Below are 25,271 nucleotides of genomic sequence, written 5' to 3' on the forward strand. Positions count from 1 at the left end.
CCTCTCCCCAATTAAAGTTTCTCAGAATACAACCTGAATCCAAATCATCCATCCCCATTTTTTACACTTATTCTCTAATAAATATTGATCAACGTGAAACATTTTTGAAACAGGTCTCTATGATGAAACATTAAGAAACCATGGAAAGTAAATTCCACCAATAAACTGTATTAATACTTTGGAATCTGAGGATTTTACAAGAAAGCAGGGGGGTTGTAAGTATCTTATATCAGCTTTGTGATTTTTAAGACTACTACCTGGAGAATAGAAAGGATTCTTCTCATCCCAGGGAAGTTGTGAGTGCCACACCTAGTTCAGCCTCCATGCCTAAGAGCCTCTAAGGCAAACCCTTCCCTACCAACACTTCTTAGCTCCTCCAGCAGGTATGGTCCAACTGCAGAGGACCACACTAAGAAGCTGCAGGCTCCCCAGACACTTGGAAGCAGGCTGATGGTACTCCTCGTTTCCGCCCAACGGTTCTGCAGGAGGATGTCCTGATGAGCTCTGCTGAGTGTGGGCTGGCTCAGTATGCATGAGCTTTTAGGTGGAAGGCATTAAAATCAAACCATCAAAACCCTTATAGCAAATCAGCAAGACAAGGCAGATTCTCACACTTCCTAACCGAAAACTAGGATGGACCTCCTCCAAATGTTCCACTTGAGGACTCTGCCAGCCTTCAGATCAAAAAAAATTAATGGATTAAAACTAACAGCTTAAGAGGTGAACCGTATCATTCTTAATTATTACTACTGCTCTATTCATGCACCAGCTGTGAATAATTAAAAGCCTATATTTCTAAATTCCCAGGAACCCAAGAATAACATTAAGACATTTCTGAAAGAAGTTTCGGCTCTGGATCTGTAGTTAACGGATCTCAAGGTAAGGCAGTCTCTCCAACTATATCCACAAGGCAGAAGCACATAGCATCACAGCAAAATCTTGGGTTTTCCTTTCTCTGTCATGCATTTTGTCTTTACAAATATTAAAATAACCAGGAAACATTAAGAGCACATGACTAGGCTTTTTATACCATTAAACTAAGTAACATAGAAAATTGGTCAGTTCATCTCCACCATTTGTTTGCTTCCCAGCCCCTTCTCACCAGACATCAGCAGGAAAATAGGAGTAAAATTAATAGGTCTTTATTCATTTGGTTTTATGTACAAATGACAATAATAAAATGTGCCACTTTTTAAGGGATGGTCATGCACACAAATCACAGAATTTCCAGCCGAGTGGGAGGAAGCATCAGAATCTAGTCAAGCTCCTTCCTTTTACAGTCAAAGACAGTTCAGGCCCAAGAATCTATATGCAGGGTAAAGGGCATTCAGAGCTCATGAAGGTCACTTAGCTAAGTCTGTACCAGTGGGGCTAAGCCAAGACCAGAAATCTAAAATGTGCTCCACTCTAAAACATCCCGCAATGTATTTCACCTTAGAGGAAGGGGGGGGAAAAGGAATATGAAGAGCAGACCAACCTCCTCAACTCATGGCCAAATTTCCCGATGTCATTCATGTCTGAAATTCCTACTTTTTAATTTGTCCCATTTCCTAACCACCGAAATGAAAGCCAAAGGATCACAATGTGATCACGCAACACAAACAAGCTGAAGATGCCCTTCTGGGTAGGTTTGTGCACATATATGCACACACATCTACGTACCTAAGTATGTGTATAAAGTACTGCATTTAGATCATATAAATGGAATAAAATTGAGAATCCAGAAATAAATCCTTACATTCACGGTCAACGGATGTTCAACAAGGGTGCCAAGACCATACCGAGGGGGAAAGAACAGTGTTTTTAATGAACTGTGTTGTGACAACTAAAGACTCCATGCCAAAAAAAAAAAAAAAGTATACCTCCCCCACAACATATGCAAAAATTAATTCAAAATGAATTATAACCCTAAATGTAACAGCTAAAAACCATATAACTCTTGGAAGAACACCCAGAGATAATCCTTTGCAACCTTCAGTTAGGCAATGGTTTCTTACTCAAGACGCTAAAAGCAACAAAAGAAAAAAAAACCAGAATTTCATAAAAGTTAAAAACTTTTGTGCTTCAAAAGACTGTCAAGAAAATGAAAAAATACAACCCACAGAATGGGAGAAAATATTTATGAATTACCTGATAAAGGACTTCTATTAAGAATATAGAAAAAAGAGACTAAGAATCTATACTCCGAAAACTATAAAGTACTCATGAAAGAAATTGAGGAAGACACAAAGAAATGGAAAAATGTTCCATGCTCCTGGATTGGAAGAATAAATATTGTGAAAATGTCTATGCTACCTAAAGCAATCTACACATTTAATGCAATTCCTATCAAAGTACCATCCATTTTTTTTCAAAGAAATGGAACAAATAATCCTAAAATTTATATGGAACCAGAAAAGACCTCGAATAGCCAAAGGAATATTGAAAAAGAAAGCCAAAGTTGGTGGCATCACAATTCTGGACTTCAAGCTCTATTACAAAGCTGTCATCATCAAGACAGCATGGTACTGGCACAAAAACAGACACATAGATCAATGGAACAGAATAGAGAGACCAGAAATAGACCCTCGACTCTATGGTCAACTACTCTTCGACAAAGCAGGAAAGAATGTCCAATGGAAAAAAGACAGCCTCTTCAATAAATGGTGTTGGGAAAATTGGACAGCCACATGCAGAAAAATGAAATTGGATCATTTCCTTACACCACACACGAAAATAGACTCAAAATGGATGAAGGATCTCAATGTGAGAAAGGAATCCATCAAAATCCTCGAGGAGAACACAGGCAGCAACCTCTTCGACCTCAGCCGCAGCAACATCTTCCTAGGAACATCGCCAAAGGCAAGGGAAGCAAGGGCAAAAATGAACTTTTGGGATTTTATCAAGATCAAAAGCTTTTGCACAGCAAAGGAAACCGTGAACAAAACCAAAAGACAACTGACAGAATGGGAGAAGATATTTGCAAATGACATATCAGATAAAGGGCTAGTGTCCAAAATCTATAAAGAACTTAGCAAACTCAACACCCAAAGAACAAATAATCCAATCAAGAAATGGGCAGAGGACATGAACAGACATTTCTGCAAAGAAGACATCCAGATGGCCAACAGACACATGAAAAAGTGCTCCATATCACTCGGCATCAGGGAAATACAAATCAAAACCACCATGAGATATCACCTCACACCAGTCAGAATGGCTAAAATTAACAAGTCAGGAAATGACAGATGCTGGCGAGGATGCAGAGAAAGGGGAACCCTCCTACACTGTTGGTGGGAATGCAAGCTGGTGCAACCCCTCTGGAAAACAGCATGGAGGTTCCTCAAAATGTTGAAAATAGAACTACCCTATGACCCTGCAATTGCACTGCTGGGTATTTACCCTAAAGATACAAACGTAGTGATCCGAAGGGGCACGTGCACCCGAATGTTTATAGCAGCAATGTCTACAATAGCCAAACTATGGAAAGAACCTAGATGTCCATCTACAGACGAATGGATAAAGATGTGGTATATATACACAATGGAATACTATGCAGCCATCAAAAGAAATGAAACCTTGCCATTTGCGACGACGTGGATGGAGCTAGAGGGTATCATGCTTAGCGAAATAAGTCAATCGGAGAAAGACAACTATCATATGATCTCCCTGATATGAGGGAGAGGAGATGCAACATGGGGGGTTGAGGGGGTAGGAGAAGAGTAAATGAAACAAGATGGGATTGGGAGGGAGACAAACCATAAGTGACTCTTAATCTCACAAAACAAACTGAGGGTTGATGGGGGGAGGGGGTTGGGAGAGGGGGGTGGGGTTATGGATATTGGGGAGGGTATGTGCTATGGTGAGTGCTGTGAAGTGTGTAAACCTGGCGATTCACAGACGTGTACCCCTGGGGATAAAAATATATGTTTATAAAGCTGTAAAAAAAAAAAGAAAGAAAAAAGAAAGGATGAATACCCAAGTTTTGTAGCAACACGGACGGGACTGGAAGAGATTATGCTGAGTGAAATAAGTCAAGCAGAGAGAGTCAATTATCATATGGTTTCACTTATTTGTGGAGCATAACAAATAGCATGGAGGACAAGGGGAGATGGAGAGGAGAAGGGAGTTGAGGGCAATTGGAAGGGGAGGTGAACCATGAGAGACTATGGACTCTGAAAAACGATCTGAGAATTTTGAAGGGGTGGGGGGTGGGAGGTTGGGGGCACCAGGTGGTGGGTATTGTGGAGGGCACGGATTGCATGGAGCACTGGGTGTGGTGCAAAAATAATGAATACTGTTATGCTGAAAAAATAAAAAAATTAAAAAGAAATGTACACTGTAAAAAAAAAAGAATATAGAAAGAACTCTTAAAACTCAGTAAGAAGATAAACTAATTTTAAAATAAAGGACTAATGGGCGCCTGGGTGGCTCAGTCGGTTGAATACTTGCCTTCGGCTTAGGTCATGATCCTGGGGTCCTGGAATCTAGCCCCGCATCAGGCTACCCGGTCGGCAGGGAGCCTCCTTCTCCCTCTCCCTGCTGCTTTGCCTACTTATACTCTATCTCTCTGTCAAATAAATAAATAAAATCTAAAAAACAAACAAACAAACAAAAAAAAAACCACTTAAAAAGACATTTCTCCAAAGAAGAAACAAGTGGGTCACAGGAACACAAAAAGAGACTTAATATCATCAGTCATTAGGGAAATGCAAAACCATAATGAGATACTGCGCCCACTAAGAATGACTACAATCAAAAGGACAGAAAGCAGCAAGTGTTAGCAAGGATGCAGAAAAAGGTTATAGACACGTTGGAAAACAATTTGGCAGAGTTTCCAGATGTTAAGCATAGAGTTACCATAGAACCCAGCAACTCCACTCCTAGATACGTACCCCGAGAAATGAAAACATAGGTCCGCGCAAAAACTTGTACGTGAATGATCGAGGCAGCAGGACCCGTCATAGCCAAAAAGTTGAAACAACCAAAATGCCCGTCACCTGACAAACAGATGAACACAATCTGACATATCCAGAAAATGAGAGGTTGTTTAGCAATAATGAGCAATGCAGTATGGACACATGCTAGACCTGGATGAACCCTGAAAATACGATGCTAAGTGAAAAGAGTCAGTCGTAAAGACCACCTATCCTATAGGAGGATTCCACTCCTACTAAAAGGACAAGCATAAGCAAACCTAGAGAAACAGAAGGGAGATCAGCAGTTGCCTAGGACTTGCTGGGGACTGGAAGGAGAAGTGACGCTAACGAATACAGGGTTTCTTTGGGGGATGATGAAAATGCTGTAAAGTTAGATTTGGGGGACAGAAGCCTCTGGGAGAATACTAAAAACCACTAAACTATATACACTTTAAGTGGGTGACGTTTGTCGCATGAGAGTTCAATCTCAAGAGAGCTGTTCAATGTCATGGTCATATATGTGTATATTACTGCAAGTAGCATAAAAAAAAAAATACTGTCTGACCATCATCCTACTGCATGGCCAGAGAAACTACTTTTTTAAATGAAGAGTTTCCCTATTGGAAAATACTATTGCTCTAGGCTAGTAACTTATTATAAACCTACTACTGCTAGGTATGTTTTGATCCCAAGCTCAGGGTCAAGTCTTGCATTTTGTAGAGGACCTTAGAGCTGGAACTAAAAACACCAAAAAGGTTAGCATAGAAGCGGGGTCTGCAGAAACTTAGTCCAAGCTTGCCAAAGCAGTTATTCTGTAATTCCAGTAGTTTTGACCACGTTAAAATATAGGGACTCAGGTGGAAACCCAGAATGTGCATTTTTAACAAATCCGCCCCCTCCTCCCCACTATCACCAGCACCCAGAAAATTCAAATCCTGTCAGCCTGGAAAGGCTCCTTATCTCCCGCAGCCCAGGGGTCTTCAAGCAGCCCGGGGGCTCAGAAGCTGGAAACTGGTGGGTGTGTCACGATCACAGGTGGACAGCATTTTTCATCTGCTTTATGCTAACTCTGGCTGTCCGTTTTATAGGTATTTGGGAGATTTTCAAATTTTAAAGTTTGTGACTAGATCACACAGGATGAAATGTTAGCTTTTGGAAGAGAAGGTCTGTCAAGGCCCTCAGGGCCCCCAGAATACAACAGTTGGGCTACCTGCAGCCTTGTGAGCTTTTTGGAGTGCACTCATTTGCCCAGTTTGTAAGAGAACTACTAGATTCCAGGACAGTAAGACCGCATATCCAGTGTGTTGAGAGTCCAAATGCAGGAGTGGGGGAGGGAGGGTGTGAAAATCTGCTGGGAATTATCCACTCAACAAGGAGAGCCACCATTCACACCCCAGTTGTTTCCTGTCCCTGACAGGTGGACAAGATTTTTCCCCTATTAGGGGAATTATCCCCTCCTACACCTACTCCCATATTTCCTATATTCAAAAGCAACTTCCACCCTCCTCTCTGGAAGGAAGAAATCCGAGCTACAGCAGCTAGTTGGAGTGGCAACTCTGAGAGAAAATGGTCAGTCGGGTAAGAGGACTGCATTCTAGAGGACAACTAACCAATTTGCTTGGTTGGCAGAGAAGGAGAGAAGAGACCAAAGCACCATGTAAAAACCCAGGCTGGAATTTTTAAGTCTTTATTCCAAGGCAGTAGATAGAAAGAAAATGGTTTCCTTTAAAAAAAAAAGGGGGGGGGGCATGGTGTAGAACTCTAGTATGCTTGGCTACAAGATCAAGGAGTTTTACAAATGGGGAAACGGAGGCAAAAGAGGCAGGATGATTTGCCAGAGATCACAGCTGGCTTCTGGCACAGGAAGGCTAGCTCCAAGAACCCAAGTCTTCTGGCTACCTGTCCAGCCTTCTCTTGGATCACCCAGAATAAGAAAGGAAATGCAAAGTAAGGGCTGTTTGGGTAAAGTAGAGGAACAGTTGTAACCTTGAGTCCTTGTGCCTGTCGTTTCAGTGGTATTTTTCACCAGGGTTGTATAAGCCTCATAAGGAAAGCTTTGTGCTGGGGCCCATGGGTCTCACGTGATCATAGCACAACATGACTGCCCTCGACCAGTCGAAGGAGAGCATATGGCAAAATGGCAGAAGGGGAATGCTTGGGAGGCTAAAAGTACCTCCCAAAGGTCTCGCCCAATCCCGATACTCTTCATGCTACCTTAGAGCTCCCCTGCCTCTCCACCCCTAGAGGCTCTCTCCCTTCCCCCTCAAGGCCATGCACTGTGACTTTAGCTCCTCCCCACCTCCCTCCACACACACCTCTCTGGCTCATACTAGTCAAGCTGGCTATCCTACCTGATTAAGTACCTATCAGAGTCTGGAGTTTACCGCAACATCAAACCTCAGTCATTACACGATCCCTTGAATTTAGCAAATAGAGGTTTTGCCATGAGTTTAACAGAAAGTTCGTCCTAGGATGCCATACTCAAGGACCATTAATGATGTCTAGTTGCAGTCGGACAAGGTTCTCAGGAGAGGAAAACGAATATATTTTCTGTTGCTCAGCATTCAACTTCAAAATACAGTAAGAATGACAGAATCTGAGGTTAGCAGGAAGCTGTAAAAGTCAGCTAACTTCCCAGGTAGCTGATGCTTTGAAGATGCCAAGTAAATGACCAAACACCTACTTGCTTACCTCTAAGCGTGGGGCCTCACTACTTCTGATGTGGTCTATTCCTTCTGCAACCGCCTTCTAGAAAGGTCTTCCTTTTATTCAGTCAAAATCTGTCCCCTTAGAAGCTTCCACCCCTTTCATTCCTGATTGTCCAAAAGAACAGAAGAACTGTATCTTCCCGGTGCTTCATAGATGTACTTCCCAGAAATTATTATTGTTTTTTAAACTTCCAGTAAAATAAAAACCGAACCTCTTGCACATGTAGAATGCTAGAAGAAAGTAATTTTATGTTAAATAGACTAAAGGCGCTCTTGAATGAATACTAAACACATCTGCAAACAGTTTATGGTATGGAATTTGTTTGAATCTTCTGGGTTCTCTGCCTCTATTTATACCTCAGGGCACAAAACAACAAAAGCAGCCTGGTAAAGACTCACAAGAGTAGTTAATGCCCAAGGAGAGAAACAGCAAACACCAGGAGGCAGCTCACAAATGCGCTCTTAATATTTATTAAGCCAACAATAGTGTTTTGGGTAAATCTTATTAACGTAATACACAAAGTTCTGAGCAAATGAAATTTTAATTCATTTACATCAAATGTGCCTGCAATCCACATTTTTATTAAAAGGACAATAAGCATTCAGTTGAGAAGCTTGGAAATGGGAGGTTATTTTGAATATCATGTATTATTTTTCTATCATTTAAGACTGTAAAACTTTAAAAAAAATTACATAGTATGCACTAGAAAGCTCTGGTTGCAGGAGTATAATTCGACCATTTATACGATTTCTTCTAAAGGTTGTGGGAAAGGTATGCAGTCTTGGAAATCTCAAGTCTTCTGTGTAATGAGTAAGATTACACACACACACATACACACACTAAAGAAACCAAAACCTTGAGAACGAGAGAGTAAACAGAGCAATTCATCATTTGTGTAACACTCATCACTGTTTGATGTGCTAAAGGCTTCTATTTATTTATATAATCTTTAGCAGTTAAAAGATCCAAACCACTTCATGGAAAATATTTTTTAAAAAAGCACTTACCAATTAGCTAAAGATAAAATTTGTTTAGCGTCTCCTTTATTCACATTCCTGGACTTTCCCCATAACGTTCGTTTTTGTTTCTTACGCCAGTCGGAGTTGGGATTTTTGCTACTAGCACCTGGGACTATCTTCACTGGGATCGCTCACTTGATGCCTTACGGGGCCTTGTCACACCTGCCCGTCCCGGGTCCTTCTAGCAGGAGCTGCCGTGCCAACCCTTTCCTCCTGATCAACGCCAGCTTCCCTGAGTCAACCCCAGGCAGAAGTCACACAAAGCAGCTATGCTGCCTCCTCACAAAACTTTTAAAGTAAGGGCATTCTAGATCTGACTTCTATAAAGGAAATTATTTCTCTACCGTTTCCCCAGCTTTAATGTGTTAATGAGTCACCGGGAGTCGTGTTAAAATTCGAATCACAGTTCAGGAGTCTCAGGTGGGGTTGAGAGTTTGCATTTCTAACCAGCTCCCAGGTGAGGCTCATGCGGGTCCCTTGTCCGCATTTTGAGAATCTGCAGTGGCCTGCAAGCATCAGAATCACCAAGGCAACTTGAAAACAAAACAAAACAAAACCCCACTGCTACCTGGGCCCCATAACCAGGGGCTCCCATTCAATTGCATCTGCGACAGCAGGGATGAGAACCCCCTCTCAGCACCTCGGAATCTAGATCACAATACAGTCACCTGGAGGGCTTTTTAAAGCCAACTGCTGGGCCCTACCCCCACATTTCAGATTCCGCTGGTCTAGGGTCAGGCTCAGAACTGCCGCATCTCTAACAAGATCCTAGGTGATGAAGAACTGCTGGTCCAGTCTTACAGAGGGACCTGACCTAATGCTAGGGTTAATAACTAACAGATGTCATTTCCACAGAGAACAGACACTTCTGTGCGCAAACCATATTATAATCAACACTCTGGAACATCCATGTATGGTAAGAGGGACACGCTAAGAGGAGGAGGGCAGAATTCGCATTTCCACTCCCTTAATTTCTAACGTTTAACCCTGTTGTTGTCAAATTAAAAAAAAAAAACAGCGATGTTGAATTTTATTCTAAGATATTACAGACTAGTTGGGTTTAAAAGCGTATGAATCATAGCAAATGGTTCATTGTAACAGCGGGCTAAGAATAATCTTCCAACTCCATTGTGGGACAGATACATGTTCAGCAGCAGTTTCTAAAGGGTCAGCACTTTAATGTTATCCTGCAGAGCAATTTTTAGAAGCTTTGAAAACTCCAGAATTCTTAAACAAGGTTTTTTCTTCTTCCCCCAAGTCAATTAAAGATAGCCCCTTTTATTCGAGGGATGGAAAATTGTGTTTCAGAATTGAGTGAGGGCAAACATGCTCCCAAATTAGATATCCGAACAAAGTAAACTATGAACAGATTAGATAATGGGGCTGCTGCTTTTTTACTGAGGCAAGAACCAAAGACAACTCAGACGTCTTATTCACAGGATAGCCTAGAGCACTCTCTCTTCCCTACTTCAACCCGGGAAACACAGAGTTCCATGGATTTAATTCGACTTGAACAAGGTCCAAGTAGCTGAGGTGCAGTAATAAAGGATAAAATGAAAAGGGCCATCATTAAGACACGTGTGTAGGGTTTATACACGATCAGTAACTTCAGACAAGTTCTAGGACACATTCCCAATCAGTAAAACACAATCTCTCTGTTCAAAGCATGAACTCAGGCAAATCTAATAAGCTGACCAAACATGCTTTTCTGCAACCAGGCCAAGGGGACAAGCATCCTTTGTTCCACTAAGGAAAGTTTTTGAAAGGAAAGGGAAATGTTTCCATTTTTTTCTAAGACCTTCTTAGATAGGCTTCATTTATACATATATAATCTTTTGTGTAAAGAGCCATGTATCGTAACCCACCAATGTAATTATCAGGAAAGTATCAGCCAACAGAAAAAGAGGAGAAGGGTGGAAAAGGAAGAAGCTGGGAGCAAGCATGCCCTCTTCCACACAGCTCTGGACTGGGGTGGGGGGGGGGCAGGGCAGTCGCGGGGAAGCCACTACATTCCACTGGGTTTGGTCACAAGCAGTAAGGAACACGGGGCTTCACGAGACAAAAATCTTACCTGCTAGATTTCTCTCGAAGCTGGAGGAACACCAGAAAGCACCCAAAGCACTGGTTCTCAAAACTTCTGGAAGCTACAGACACCTGGGGAGCTTTTATAGAGGGTCTGATTTAACTGGTCTGGGTGGGGCTCAGGTGCCCACAGCTTTTCCAAGTTCCCCAGATGAATTTAATATGCAGGAAGGGATCAGAGTCAGTGATCTAGAACATGTCCCTCATTCTCCAGAACTAAGCCCTAGAGAGGCTAAATCACCTTCTCTTCACCAACACACAACAGCCACAGCAAGGAAAGAGAGAAAGAGGCAAAAATTCAGCCTCCCCTTTCCTTTCCCATTGCCCTGTCTTTTCTCACCTGGTCATTTTCTTCAGTCTCAGGCTCAAAACCTCCAAAATGGATCCTTTCTTCTTTGATCAGGACATCTAATCAGCCATCCATTTCAATCAGCATCAACAGGAGACCAGTGCTGACTCTACACCCAGCATGCTTCTAAGTGCTAGACATGCAGGAACTCATTAATCCTCACAGCATCACCATGAGGTGGCTACTGTGACTAATCTCCTTCTTACAGATGAGAAAACTGAGGCCAAGAGACACTAAGACACCTGCCCAAGGTCATACACAGCTGGACACTGTGTCCAGTGTCCAGAGCTGGGAATGTAAAGAGACCCCATGAATTCCACTAACTGGTTCCCCCATTACCAGACATAAGTTTGTGGTGAGAAGCCATCAAAGCAACAGGTTCCACATCGGTGAAGGAATCAGAACATGGGTGACCTAGAATATCTGGCCAACCAATGCAAAGGAAGGGGTCTGACACTTCACTGTTGGGACCTGCACCCATTATACATTTAAACACTTTATACATTAAACACATTATACATTTAAACACTTTCACTGCTCTCCTGAAAGATGATATTATCATGTCAGGGCTATTTAAAGCTTAAAACAAACAAACAAACAAACCCAAGGATCTAACTTCCGCTAGGTCACCTAAAATGCAGTCGTGGCCAGTGATCCCGCTAGGCAGTTGAGAGACAATTACAGACAAGAACGGAAAGTGCCCATCACAGTTCTAAGTACACAGTAGGACATCTGCATAGTAATTTTCAATGTCAGTGTCCTTTAATAAAATTCCTTTCTTAAAAATATCACCCCACAGACTTATCTTCTGAAAAATTATGATGTAAATATATTTGCGTTATTACGCTCGGATTTACCAAAGAAGTATTCAAGAGAAAATGTTGGGAGAAAAGACAATCCTACATCCCATACAAAACCAGAAAAGGAACCATTTTACCTGGACTAGACATGCCGCCACCCCTCTTTTCCTGAAATGCAGGGACGTGTTTATTTTTAGTACAAACCTCTAAGGAATGCTCTTCTTCCCTCATAAAATGAGGTATTTTTTTTTTAACCCCATAAAATGTGATATTAATTCATGAGGACTTTACTTCTAGTTTTGATTCTTATCTCCACTAAGATAAGAACCTTTCATCTCCTTTTCTGTCTGCAAGTCTCCACAATCTTCCTAGGATTTGCAAATCAACTGGACTTCAGCCCCTAGTCTCTCCAAATCCCAGGGCTTTCTGCTCTCTTCCCCTAATTAGCCCAAAGGGCCGCAGATAATAACAGAGTCTGCCGGGGCACAATTTTTGCCGCAAATTGAGAAATTATCTAAACATCATTTTAAATTACTCACCTTGCACAGAACACATTAACCACACTGATGCAGAGTGTATAACATAAAATGTATGTTCCATTTGCTATTTCATTCACGCATCAAACACAGGCCAGGATTAAGCATATTGGATGCTAATCATTAATGCAAGGAATGAGGAAGAAGAAGGACCCAGAAAGGGAACGTTTTATGGTAAGAAAAAATTACTAACAAATCACTGATAGCCTAAGCCCAACATTGTAACTCTCCCATTAATTATGTGATCCTGGACAAATCATTTAACCTCTCTAGATGTGTTTTCCCCCTAAAAGTCAATTTCAGCTCTAAAATCCATTGTTACATAATGAAAAAGCAGAACCCAAAAGAATACAAGGAAAATCATCCCAACACTTTTCTACCTCTTTCTTTCATCAGCTAAGACTACTATCTTAGCCAGATACATAAGGTCCAGTTCTCGCCTTTCAGAGCCCAAAGTTTACAGAGTATGGAGAATGAGACTGGATGAAATATAAGGTTTCTTTCTCCTCGGATGTAAACATCACTAAATTCTAGAAGTTCTGGACAATTTCTCACTCTTTCTGTCTTTCTTGTGTTTTAATACTCAGAAGTCTTTCCTTGGAGCACAGGTGGGGGAAAGAGAAAAAAATCTGCAAGTGTCTTCAGATCATCAACAGAATTCTGCTTTTTCTCTAACATGCTACCTCAAAGAAGGTTTGTCTTTGTTCTGCTGGGAAAGCAGTGACTTTTCTTCTACAAGGGGTTCTTCTTATCCTTCTCAACTGCAGATATGTAGGTCTTTGACAGTTCTGGTGGTTAGTATATCTAACTAGATTCAGATAAAAACAAACTCACGCGTATTTTACATATAATGCATGTATAACTTATGGGCCCAACCCATTTTCAACTACCCTAAATAATCAAGAGGTAGGTGATAGCTGCTTGAAGGCAGGCATCATGTCATAATTTCTTTTTTTAACTTGTAAGACCAGCCAAGAGCTCTGCCCTTGGTGGATGTGCCATTACATGAGTTAAGTCCTAACTGACTGACTTACCAAACATAAAGCCTCATTCAATAACCAATCTGCACAATGACAAAATCGAATCAAATCTAATGCAGATTCCCCCTGCCATCCGAAAGGAGAGGGTTCCATGAAACCTTTCAAAAACCAAAGTGGCAGAGAGCATCGAAGCCATTATCAGTAATTTATACAGACAAACTTTTGAGCCTTTTCAGGCCCCCCAAAATAACCTCTGTTAGGCTTTTCTGATACCTTAGGACACATCTTGCTAATGGATGCACAAAAGAAATCAAGAGAAAGCACAGATGCTCACAGACACAGGTCAAAGCTATGGTGGCTTGATGCTGAGATGTTGAGTGTGATTCCTGGGGAAAGAGCTTGGTGGCCTCGCTCTTTTCAGGAGCCTGCTGCCCCCAATACAGCTCACTGCAAAACAAACACTGAGCACTATTTTGACTTCTTGCCTTTTCTTCATAAAAGCAAAAATTCTCTTCAGATTTCTTTTGGTTATTGAGAACAGGTACTAATGTCCGTCTTTCATAAAAGTGCCCTGGCCTACTGCAAACTTTAAAAAAAGCAGGAGGATACCTGAATAACGAAATAAAAATACTCACCACTCTTAACTAAAGGAGTTCAGAAGTGGGACAGAAATAAGGTTAAGATTTTAATTCATCAGCAAACCTAACAGATAAGTTTACAACATAAGATTGCAATGTTGACCTTCTTTAAGCATTTTACAATTATAATCCCAAGTCCTACGGTAAATTTTCAAGTCTTAACTGAATTTCCAACGCATGTACAAGTCTATTTTTGGTTTTAGCTGGATGTAATTCAGGAAGCAGATGATGGCAGAAAGAAAAAGTGTAATTTAGCATCATACCCTGCCTGCTAAAAAAATAAACTGGTCATAAATTTGTGAAAATATATGTCCCTTGGTGTCAAGGGTGAGAATGCAAATAAGAAACAAACAAAAAAAAAACCATATGCATACATATTTATGCATGTATAATATATTCCAGAATCACAAAACCGAAAGCTAAAAGGATAAAGAATCAAATGTGTTTAAAACACCAACTATGGGTCAGGTTTTCGTGTTAGAAGTTTTCAGTCATTATTGAAGCTAATCTTCAAAATAACCAAAGAGGCAAAATATTACAATCCCCCAGTGTTACACCGAAAACACAAACTCAGAAATGATAATAAACTTCCCCAAGGTCATGTGGATTTCAGGTGGTTAATACTGAAAACCAAGCCCCAATATACCTGATTCCAAAAGCCTCAAGATCATCTCCTGTGTCATCTTAATTTGGGAGAGCACAACACTGAGTCTTGGCCATGCTAGAACGACACGTTCCTATGGATTACAATCTATATATGTTATGACCCCTACTTTCCTGCACTGTCACACACCTGTCACCCAGGCAACTAAAGACTGTTGCCTAACAACTCAGTAAACAGTGATCTTTTGGTTCCTAAACATGTCAAGTGAATTGAGCCATCAGCACAGATGTACTAACCCTTACATAGTAAACCTCTGAGTTAACCAGAAACTAGAGACCCTTGTATTAACATTTTTATAATCTTTTATTATGTATTTTCTGCATCTATTGAGATCATATCATCTCCCTTAAACTTATCTGCACTGCTTTTCTGATGTTGAAGCATGCCTTGGATAAACTCTTCTTGGGTTCATCGTTATTCTTTTAATGAGCTGCTGTTTTCAGTTTGAGAATATTAAATTTAAAATTTTGGCATCATAAATGAAGCTGGCCTATGGTTTGTTTCCTACACCCTCTTTGTCTGATTTTGACACAGAGTAATGCTAATCTCATAAAATTAAAGAGAACAGATTCTATCATGCTCTAAGCTCTGTAACAATAATTGTTCCTTCAAGGATCAGAACATACTTGTAAACCCCTCTAGGTCCAGGACCATTTTTTTACATTGAATTTTTTGTTGACATAATTGTAGATTAACATGCATGCAGCTGTAAGAAATAATACAAAGAGATCTCTTCTACCCTTTACTCAGTTTCCCCCAATGGTAACATTTTATAAAATGATAGTAAATATCTCACCAAGGATATTGACACTGGTACTATCCACCAATCTTACTCAGTTACTCAGTTGTACTTGTGTCTGTGTGTAAGAGTATACATTGTTCTAGATAATTTTATCACATGCAGTTCTATGTATACATATATACATATAAATTTTTTAACATAACCTTAGTTTCACTATATAGTTTCATATCAGACTTTTTGTCTATTATAACGCTTCCAAATTATAAACATTCTTCAAATATATTTTTAATGGTTATGTGGTGTTTAAGGTATAATTTAGAATCTTTAACCAGTTTTCTTTTATTGTATATTCAGGTTCTTTCCATTTTTTTTTAAACTATTATAAGTAAATATTCAATAAACACATTTACCCAGCTATGGTAATTTCTTTTGGATAGATTTGAAGAGGTAAAATTACTGGGGAAAAAATGGGCTTTTCATATCTTAACCCTCACAGATCCAGCTGGTCCCAGTAAGGAACCTTACAGCAATAACCAAGGACATATCCTCTCACATCAGCCACATTTCAAGAAAAGCTGAATACAAACATATCTCCACTATCCCAACATAGAGCCAGGCCTCCCCAAATCAGGAAAGAGAACCAGCTGGGAAAGGGCAGGCTCTGTCCTGCAGATCCCGGGCCACTCTCTGGGTTGGAGCTCATCAGATGAGCCCCGCGGAGCCCCACTCTTTAAGGAGACAGAAAACCACAGATCAGAATAATAGTAACTGACACATGACATAAAGCATGAATATGCCACTGTGCGAAAAGCTTCTACCAATTCTGTCTCACATCATCCTGAAAACCTTTAGAATATCCCATTTTACGGAAAAGAAAACTGAGCAGAGAGGGATTAAGAGACCTGCCCAAGGTGACACAGTAAAGGGGATTCAACCCCACCTCCAATGACCAGACTCTGAGCCAGTCTACCATAGTGCCTACTCATTTAGACTCTTGCCTGTGGTGTCCATAGCACTTACACCGGGCTCCAGTGCTAAGAGACATAAGCCAGAGGGAAGGCACCAGCGAAAGGCCCCTCTCTGCAAATGGATGTCTAGACCAGAAATCAAAGGAGGAGCCTGAGGTCCCTCAGTGACTTAAGCCTTAAAAAGCCCTTCAAATTACATCAGCAAGTCATGTTGGTTTTTGCCTAGAGTGAAAGTGAATTCTATCACATCCACTGGTCTTGATGCTATACCGGCTTATATCTGCAAATATATGAGAAAATACTAGACAATGGATCATGGACATTCAGAGTAATGTAATCTCAGTACATGACGAATACTCAATTCCAGTGAACAGATTACCATCAGCCATCAGACATGACTTACCTCTCAGTAATGTGAATGAATTCCCTGCTTCAGTACATAAAATAGTAAGTATTTGGCAGGAGCTTAATAATTACTTATTGATTGGGTTAATCTTAACATTTCTCCAATGTTACCCTGAAGCATATAGAAAAATGAAATATTAAAGACAGAAAATTCTTCTAGTTCACCCCATCATTTTATAAATGGGAAACCTGACATCCCAGAAAGATTAAGATAATTAACTACATGTGCATAAAACCTCACTTTTGCCTAAATATTGTCCATTCACTTTTACTGTCTTTATATTTAATAATAGATCATATGAAACTACATATTTAACTTTTACTTGTTCGTGGTAAGACCTTGAAAAAACAATTTTCCCTTAATAATTGGATATCTCATTTCATGTGTCGTTCTTATCATGAGACTAAACTCCATTGACTGCACATACCCCTTAAATATCAGTACTGTTTTATTTAATATGCCTGTATCATCATAAAAGAAAATAAACATCTAACTGCTTTGTAAAAGGCACATTTACTGTATCTTTGTGACATCTTTGACAAAACAGATTCAGCAGTAGAGGAAAAAAATGTGAAAATCTATCTTGTCTTTAACAACATTTTCCATAGCTTGGAGCCCAAGACCATGAGCTGGCTCTCACATACCAGTTGGCCTCTCTCTGCTAATATGAAATTCAAATGGGAAATCTCCAAAGACTTCATGGTTTCTCCCCTTCTACTCCTACCAATTCTTTGAGATACCCAAGAAAAACAGACATTCACAATTCTATTTCGACAGAAATATTTCTTTCCTAATCAGAGCCAGTCACCCCCTTTAGTCTTGTTGCTAAAACTAACATGGCCCCAGAAACAGACTTGTCAAAATGTTGTGAGATTTCTTAATAGTAGGAGCCAGAGCTCAAATGGCTAAAAGGAGAAATTTCACGCATTTCTCCTCTTAAAAAATAAGAAGTCTCTCTCTCTCTGCACCCTCACTCCCCAACATTCCCTCACCACCCCTGCCACCTCCTTCTAGATGACCCTTGGCGCTCCAGCATCCAATATAGCAGTATCTCTCCTCGAGGTGTGCTGGATCTCAGTGAAAGCCCTCAGGAGGGAGCATGGAGATAAGCAAAGATGGCAGGACTTGATTTCAATGTCTTGTTTATTCTTCCCACCAACACAACAGTGTTGTCGAAACAGAGGTCAAAAGCGAGTTAAAACTGGCCTACCAGCCCAGGTACCCACCCCAGGGTGGGTGGAGTCAGTGGGTCCCAGGCCACACTGATTGCTCGGTCAGTGCAAAGATGAGCTTCAGCAGGGCCTACGGACCCAGACTGCCCCCAGCCACTGGCACCGGCCCCTAAATACGGACCTTCAACAGGTGTTTACCAAGCTCAGCACTGCACAGGCGTCAAAGGTGTAGCAAAAACGGCCCTCCCCTCACGTGGCACCAATCGCAACAGAAGAGAAAATTGCCGTCTTAGAACGTCAGAGGGCTTAAGGGCATTTTCCACTGCTCTTTGATTTCATAGACCAGAAAAGAGAGGCCAAGAAAAGAAGAGGAAAATCACTTAGTACCTTCTGTGCCTCAAGCACCATTCCTATGCTCCCTCATTACATGCTCACAATAATCATGTTATTAAGGCATTCAGGTCCAAATTATACACATGTACATACGTATTTTTTCAAGTAACTTGGAGTTTTAGTTTCTCGTCCAAGTGCTACCACATTAAGCGGCAAAATACCAGCACGTGAACCTAGCTTGTCCACCTCCCATGCCAAAGCCCTCTGTGCTCTATGGGGCCTCCAAGGTCACACAGCTCTATGGGGCCCCCAAGGTCATACAGCTACATACTGCTGGGAGCCCACCAACTAGCACAAAACAGCACAGGAAGAAAGAGTAAAGTATGTGACCCACACCAATGGCTCCCAAATGTGGTTGATTCATTATAGCCATCTGAGACGCTTCATAAAAATACAGATCACCCCACCCGCTTCCAGGGCACTGGCTATGCTGGTCCGAGATGAAGCCCTGAGATCTGTATTTTCACACACTTCCAATGATTCTCATCATTCGTCTGCTGTACCATTTACACAAAGATAAAAAAAAACAAGGGCTCAAACACGAAAGTCCATCTGGAGCTTGGGTCTGGATCAACAGAATGTTAAAGGAGAAACACTGAAGACGAGGCTAGGTCCCATGAGTGTTCATGACAGTGAGACCAGCGGGCCAGCAGCAGGAGACATGACGGAGAGCGATCAAGGTGGGGATAAGGAGGAAGGAGCAATATTATGAGCATCTTATAAATGTGGAAGACTCCATGCCATGTAATAAGAAACACGGGAAGTTTGTGGACCACGGGAACACCATCCGAATGGTCCAGGATAAATCAAACAGCAGGTGAGCATCTAGACGAGCGTAACAGCTACAAGACTGCCCATGTAAAGGCCCAGGTCCCAAGAAAGACAACACTGAATGGGAAAGCTACCTGGATCACCAGAATGTGAGCTGCAAGAACCCACGGGAGGTAGCCGCGTCTGCTCAATGCTTTCCTCCCCCGCACTTAGTAGGCGCCAACGTGTACTTGCGGAATGAACCACACACTGGTGGAGTTAGCAGTCCACCGGATGTGGAAGTCAACAAAGTGGAATGAGTCAAGGATATCTTCAAGATTCAGATCGAAACAACTAGAATTCAGATGATGGTACTGGTCCACCAGACTAAAAAAGGTAAATCAGAGTCCTTATTTCAGCAAAGGCTCTTCATCACTTCTTGTTTTTATTTTCGATTTCTGTTTCTCTAAAACTTTATTTTGGCTTCTGCTCCATGAAAGAATCTGGTGATTCTGAGATACTGGAAGGTACCACTGACGGTGCCAAAAACGGCAGGTCTTCTTTCAGGGTGAGAAGGAAATGATGGGTGAGATGATTTAGTCTGATCTTTTGCAATGGAAAAAGGACAGTGTTGTAAGAATCTAAACGCAGGTGACATTCCTTACACCGTCTATTGGATCAGTGCCAGCTGACATGCCAATAAGATAGTGGCCTGACCAGACTCTCTATAAACTTTAATGACAGAGTTGTCTGTGTTCTGTGTGGCTGGCTCAGCCTCGGGGCTTTGCCACCCTGAGGAGACTCCAGGCCACCTGTGGCTGACCGGTCAGGTCTCTGGGTGCTTCTGGAGAGGTGAGAATTAGTCCTGCCCGGGAAGAAACTTGGTGATCTTTTGAAATCCTTTCCAAACTAATGATTATTCAAGACACCATGTGAGTAAGCATCTCACAGTCCTCCAAAACTAGATCTACCGGGTCCCAGAAGTAGGAATCTGTGGGCATACTCTAATTCCTTTTAGGACAACCAACTTTTGCAAAGCCAATCTTACAAGATCTTTTTTCCTTAAATGATGTCTACCTACTGCTAATATCCAACTAAGAGAAAAAGGTTTTTATAAAATTCCCTAGTAAAAGTAATTTGTTTCATTACCAGCAAAGCCAAAATGTATTTTTTTTACAGAACTGAAAAAGGTTATATGGTTCCAATTTTATTTTTCTTACTTGTTTAAAAAAAGATTTTATGTATGTATTTTAGAGAGAAATAGCAGGAGCAGGGGGAGGGGCAGAGGGAGAGGAAAAGCAGACTCCCAGCTGAGCAGGAAGCCAGCCCCGGGGGGCTCCACCCTGGGACTCCAGGATCACGACCTGAGCCAAAGGCAGACGTTAACTGCTTAACTGACTGAGCCACCCAGGCGCCCCTTATTTTTCTTTCTAATGCAAACTTTCGAAAGTCTGCCTTTCATAATGCACTGAGAGGTAACCCATGAGTCCAAATGCCTTGACAGTTTCTTTTAATTTACACGCACTGAAATATGTGTATAAAATTCCATTAGTTCCAAAACATTTCCTTTTGTTAAACATATTTCCAGTTCAAATTATGTGTTCAGAGCAGCGCGCAATATATTATTTCTAAAGGTAAACAGTCACGTTTAAAAAAAATGAATAGAAAAACAGCAGCATATCACTACCGCCACAGTCAGTCCTTCTCCTCACATGGTGTTCCTGCAGTGAAAGCCTTAAGGGGGGGGGGGGGGGGGGGGGGCGGAGTCTGAATGGTGACCACAGACAGTCCCTACTGTCTCCTGCATCCAGAAAGGAAGGGCCAGCTTTGAACCTTCGTTCCCACGAATTTCTGTGCCACCCTCCCTCACCTTCCCTTGTGCTTAGTAGAAAACTCAAGAATTCACTAACTGCAGACATTTTTACCTTTCCTCCTTCTAAACACAGACTTGGGGCTCAGACAACCACCACTTCTAGCTCCCAGGAGACAGTTGTCGTTTTCACATCAAAATAAGAGGTCCTGGAAATAATGTGCTGTAACAGCTAATTGTCGAAAAATGAAGTCTTTCAACTTCACATACATTGAGGGTGCTTGGCATCAAATGGAGACTAAAAGTAATTAAAATGGACTAGTGGCCACCCTAGGCTTTGAAACAGCCTAACAAACTCCCTGTTACAGTGTCCGAAATGACATTTTAAAAAAGATCTGATCACCCTTTAGGATGATACCCCGATCACTGAAGAGAGTATCTACCACAGTGAAGGAAGTCTTTGGGAATGCATCTAATCCTGGTCAGAAATGAGAAATATTGGAACCGCAAAGATAGAGCTCAGGGGAAAGGTGTGTGTGGGGGGCGGGGGAGACAGTTCAGCCAAAAGCTTCCTTAAAGAGCATTGTCAGATTTATGCAAAAATCCGGAGAGCCAGAAGATAGAAATATTCTTTCTGGAGAATTCCCAAACAGTAACACTTCCAAGCGAATCCTGAACAGGACTCTGAGGAAAAAGGACTTCCTTAAGCCTGTACAGCCTTTCCGACAGGCTTCTCCTGAAAACCTTCAGAGGGAGTTCTCCCTTTGCCCTGTTTTGCAACGAAATGAGCACTCGTGTTTTTTCTGAAATAAACAGAGAATCTCTCCCTTTCTGTGTTAATGAGCCAAAGTTCATAACTGGCTGGGAGATTACCAGTCCCAACGGATGAACTGATCATTTGCCAGAGAGAACTACCGATAAGACTCGGAGTTCTATTTTACAGCCCAAGCACCCAAAGATTCATCTATGCTGTACAGTGTCCAATTCTACCCGCTTTTCAATCTCAAGGACCGTTTGGGGACCTGCTAGCACACACAGAAGCTCCCACACTGATCTAATGTTCAGTGCCGAAGAGGTTTTCCGCTCCTAAACTGCTTCAACTCCAAAAAATGGGGGGGGGGGGGGTAGCACTCCAAGGGCGAGGGGAAAGAAACTCACAAAACCACCCCTGGGCAAGTCAGGAGGTGACAAAGGGAGAAGATGTGGCAGCTAGAAAGGCCAGACAGCTGCGCTCCCTAACCGAAGCCCCAGAAGGCGCCGAGGCTGCAGACAGAATTGGGGATGCTGGGCTTCCACCTAGCGGGGCAAAGCTCGGGGCGCCCAGGTAGGGGCCGCCACGGACAAGAAGCCCAGGAGGCAGCTCCCTTCAGAGGACGCTCATTGGGCGACGCAGGGAAAGCAGCTCCGGCCCCACAAACGCAACCCAAAGAAGGAGAACTCAAGATCCCGGGAAGGGAGGCTGGGGGACCGCAGCCCGGCCCCGCGGGAGAAAAGACTCCTCCGGGCCTCGGAAGCACCCCTGCCAGGGCCCGCGAGGGCAAGCGTGGCAGGCTGGAAGCTTCGGTCCCCGAAGGCAGGCGCCCCGCGGCCGAGCTTGGCGTCCCCCGCACCCCGCCTCGCCCAGCGCGCTCCACTCCAGCGCAACCCGTATTAACATGTCCTCCCGCCCCCGAGGGCCCGCCGGGCTGCCCTCCGCGGCTCAGGGAGGAGGGGGTCGCCGCAGGACTGAGTTGCAGGGGCCGGGACCCCAACATTTTCCGGCGCGTTCGGTGCACCCTTCCCCCGCGGGACCCCGGACTGGGCCTCAGAGGGGAATCAGCCTTTCCACGAAGTGTCTGCTACCTAGCCCCAGCCACCGAAAACATCAAACAAAAGAACTTTTGCAAACTTTCCTCTCCGGTCACTCTCAGATTTCTTAAATCCGGACCCCATCTCCTCACTCCTATTAGTCAACTGACTAGGAAAGCTAGCTAGCGTGGGGGGGACCCCAAAGTTTCCAGGGTGTCCCGGGGTCTCGCCGAGCGAGCGGAGGGGGCGGGTTCCCTCGCTGGCCCTCCTCTGGGGGCTCTGGCCATCCTTTTCCCAAGGTCCTTCTCGGGCCACGCTGCAAGACCCCCGCAAGGGCAAAGAAGTTGGGAGTGACTTCAGGGGCCTCTGCGGTTGGACCGAACTGCGATTCTCTCGCCCTCATCCCCGGGGACCTCGCGGCAACTCCGGCGAGCGGCGCATTTCTGCGGGAACGGAAGGCAAGGGGGAAAGGGGTGGAGGAGCGAACGCATTTGTCCCAGTCGGTCCCCCACGACCGAACGCCAAGTCGGTGGGGGGGGAACCCCCAGGCGGCGCCCCCCGATTCCCCCGCGGGCGCTGCAGACCCCCCTCGGGTACGAGCACCCGAAACGGCTCGCACTTCCCCCCTCTCCGAGTCCACTCACCGACTCCGCCGACACGCAGGCCACCAAGCCCAAGGTGAGCAGGATCCAAGCGCGCCGCATATTCCCCGGAGACCGGCTGCTCCCAGCCGCCGCTGGCCAACGAGGGCGAAACGAAGCCTACTGCCTAGCGCCCCGCGCAGCCGGTGCGAAGAGATCCGGGTCAGAGCAGCCGCAACGACCGCGGCTGGGGCTCCGGCACTGGGGCTCCTGGTTCGGGGGCGCTCGCTGGCTCCTCCTGCGCCTGCTCCCGCCCCCCGCGGCTGCGCCCCGGGAATGCGGCGCCTTCTCACTTGTTGGTTTCTGCACTCCCGAAGCCGAGTTGGTGCTCCGGGGAGGCTGCTCTCTCGAGCTCTTCTTGCTCTGCGGCTGTTTTACTCCTTCGCGGACTCCTTCCCAGTGTCGCGGTTCCGTTGCTGGTTTTGAGGAATAAATCAGATGGCTTGGAATGTAGGTGCAGCTGAAGTTTGAGGGCAGAGCGGTGAAGGCGCGCTACTTGCGCGGCTGGAGCTCCGGGAGTATCTGGAGGGAAGCGCGTCCGAGCCGGGCTAGTGGCTCAGCGGCTCTGCCCCTCCTCCTCTCAGCCACGGCCTCCCTCCCCCCGATCCTCCTCCCCCGATCCTCCCCGCCACCTCCTCTTCTCCTCCCGCTCCCTCCCTCCCTCTCTTGCCTGCTTCTCCCAGCTCCTCCGGGCGTCTGGGGGAGAGGAGGCGGCAGTGTGACTCCCAGCTAAACCCGGGAGAAATTCCTACAGGATTACGCCCCGATTGGCAGCTTCGGGGACCAGTGGGCGCCGGTGGCTCCGCTCTGTGGCTGCTCAGGATCAGCTCGTCCGCAGTCAGAGCTCCAGCGCTCCGAAGCTCCTTCATTTTTCTCCCTCCCTCTCCCCTTTTCCTCTCCCTTCACGCTCTTTTCTTCTCGATTTTGTCTCTCCGTTCTCACTTTTCTGCTGAGGGATCGGTGAAACAATGAGACACACATAATTTAGCTTTTCTACCCTTGAGAATGAGACCAGTAGAAAGAAACTGCTTTGAGAGTTGGAAAAACACACACAAACTTTACAGATGCCTTCACGCATTGTGCACTGGTCGTAAATCCCAACTTCATGAAAATTGTGTTTTAAAAGAGAAGAAAATGAATGCAATAAACGTGCAGTGAGACTATTTCCCACCCTCCCTAAAACCTCCTTCAAAAAAAAAATATATATATATATATATATAAAAATAAGTGAAGAAAGACCCCTAAAAACCTAAAATGCAACACTTTCAAAGCTCATAATTTCAGTAAGGACTTAAATACCATTTCTACCTCATACACAGTCTAGGCCCCTAAATCATTTTCTAGGCTCCATTTCAGCATAGGGCTGTTAAAGTTCGGAAGCTACAAATAGGGTGGTTTGATGAGAAATTGAGACCCTGAATAATAACACATATAAGAGAACTTCAAAGAAAAGAGAGAGAAAGTAATTTCTAGTTTGAAGAAAATAAGGTGCGTGTGTTTCCTGAATGAAGTAATTGATCAGAAATATTTTATGATGGAAACTTTTTTTCCAGCTCCGTGTCTAGGGTATGTATGCTACAGAACATGGCAAATACCTATTCCCTTCCAGTTTCTAACACTATTTTTTCTCTCTGATTGATGGGGTAAATGATTTGTGGAACTATTCTGCTCCTAGAATGCCTACTCCAGGAGACCAGGAACCTTTCTGTCTTTTTCACCACTGTATTCTCATTCCTGGTACATGAGGACACACAATAAATGTTTATTAAATAAATTTTGATCTAAAACTCAGTCTGTACTGCATACAAGTTGTAAAGCTTTAAGATGCACAGATGTAGATATATAGATACTAGGCCATTGTAATTTTTGAATTTAGACTAAAATACAGTCATACTCTGAGAATTACAGTGTCTTAGTAAGTTTTCA

The 25,271-nt window shown here is 43.4% G+C and overlaps 1 protein-coding gene across 1 annotated transcript in view; it reads right to left on the bottom strand.

Annotated features, from left to right (window-relative positions):
* SDC2 (syndecan 2) overlaps positions 1 to 23,923 on the bottom strand; it is a 103,527-nt gene extending 79,604 nt beyond the window's left edge. The window contains exon 1 of the mRNA XM_047725338.1: positions 23,349 to 23,923. Within this exon, the coding sequence (XP_047581294.1) occupies positions 23,349 to 23,408 (60 nt within the window). The 5' untranslated portion in view covers positions 23,409 to 23,923. The remainder of the gene's footprint in view (positions 1 to 23,348) is intronic.
* Between the last annotated feature and the right edge of the window lie 1,348 nt (positions 23,924 to 25,271).

This window comes from Lutra lutra, chromosome 4, assembly GCF_902655055.1.
Source record: "Lutra lutra chromosome 4, mLutLut1.2, whole genome shotgun sequence".
Classification (NCBI taxonomy): Eukaryota; Metazoa; Chordata; class Mammalia; order Carnivora; family Mustelidae; genus Lutra; species Lutra lutra.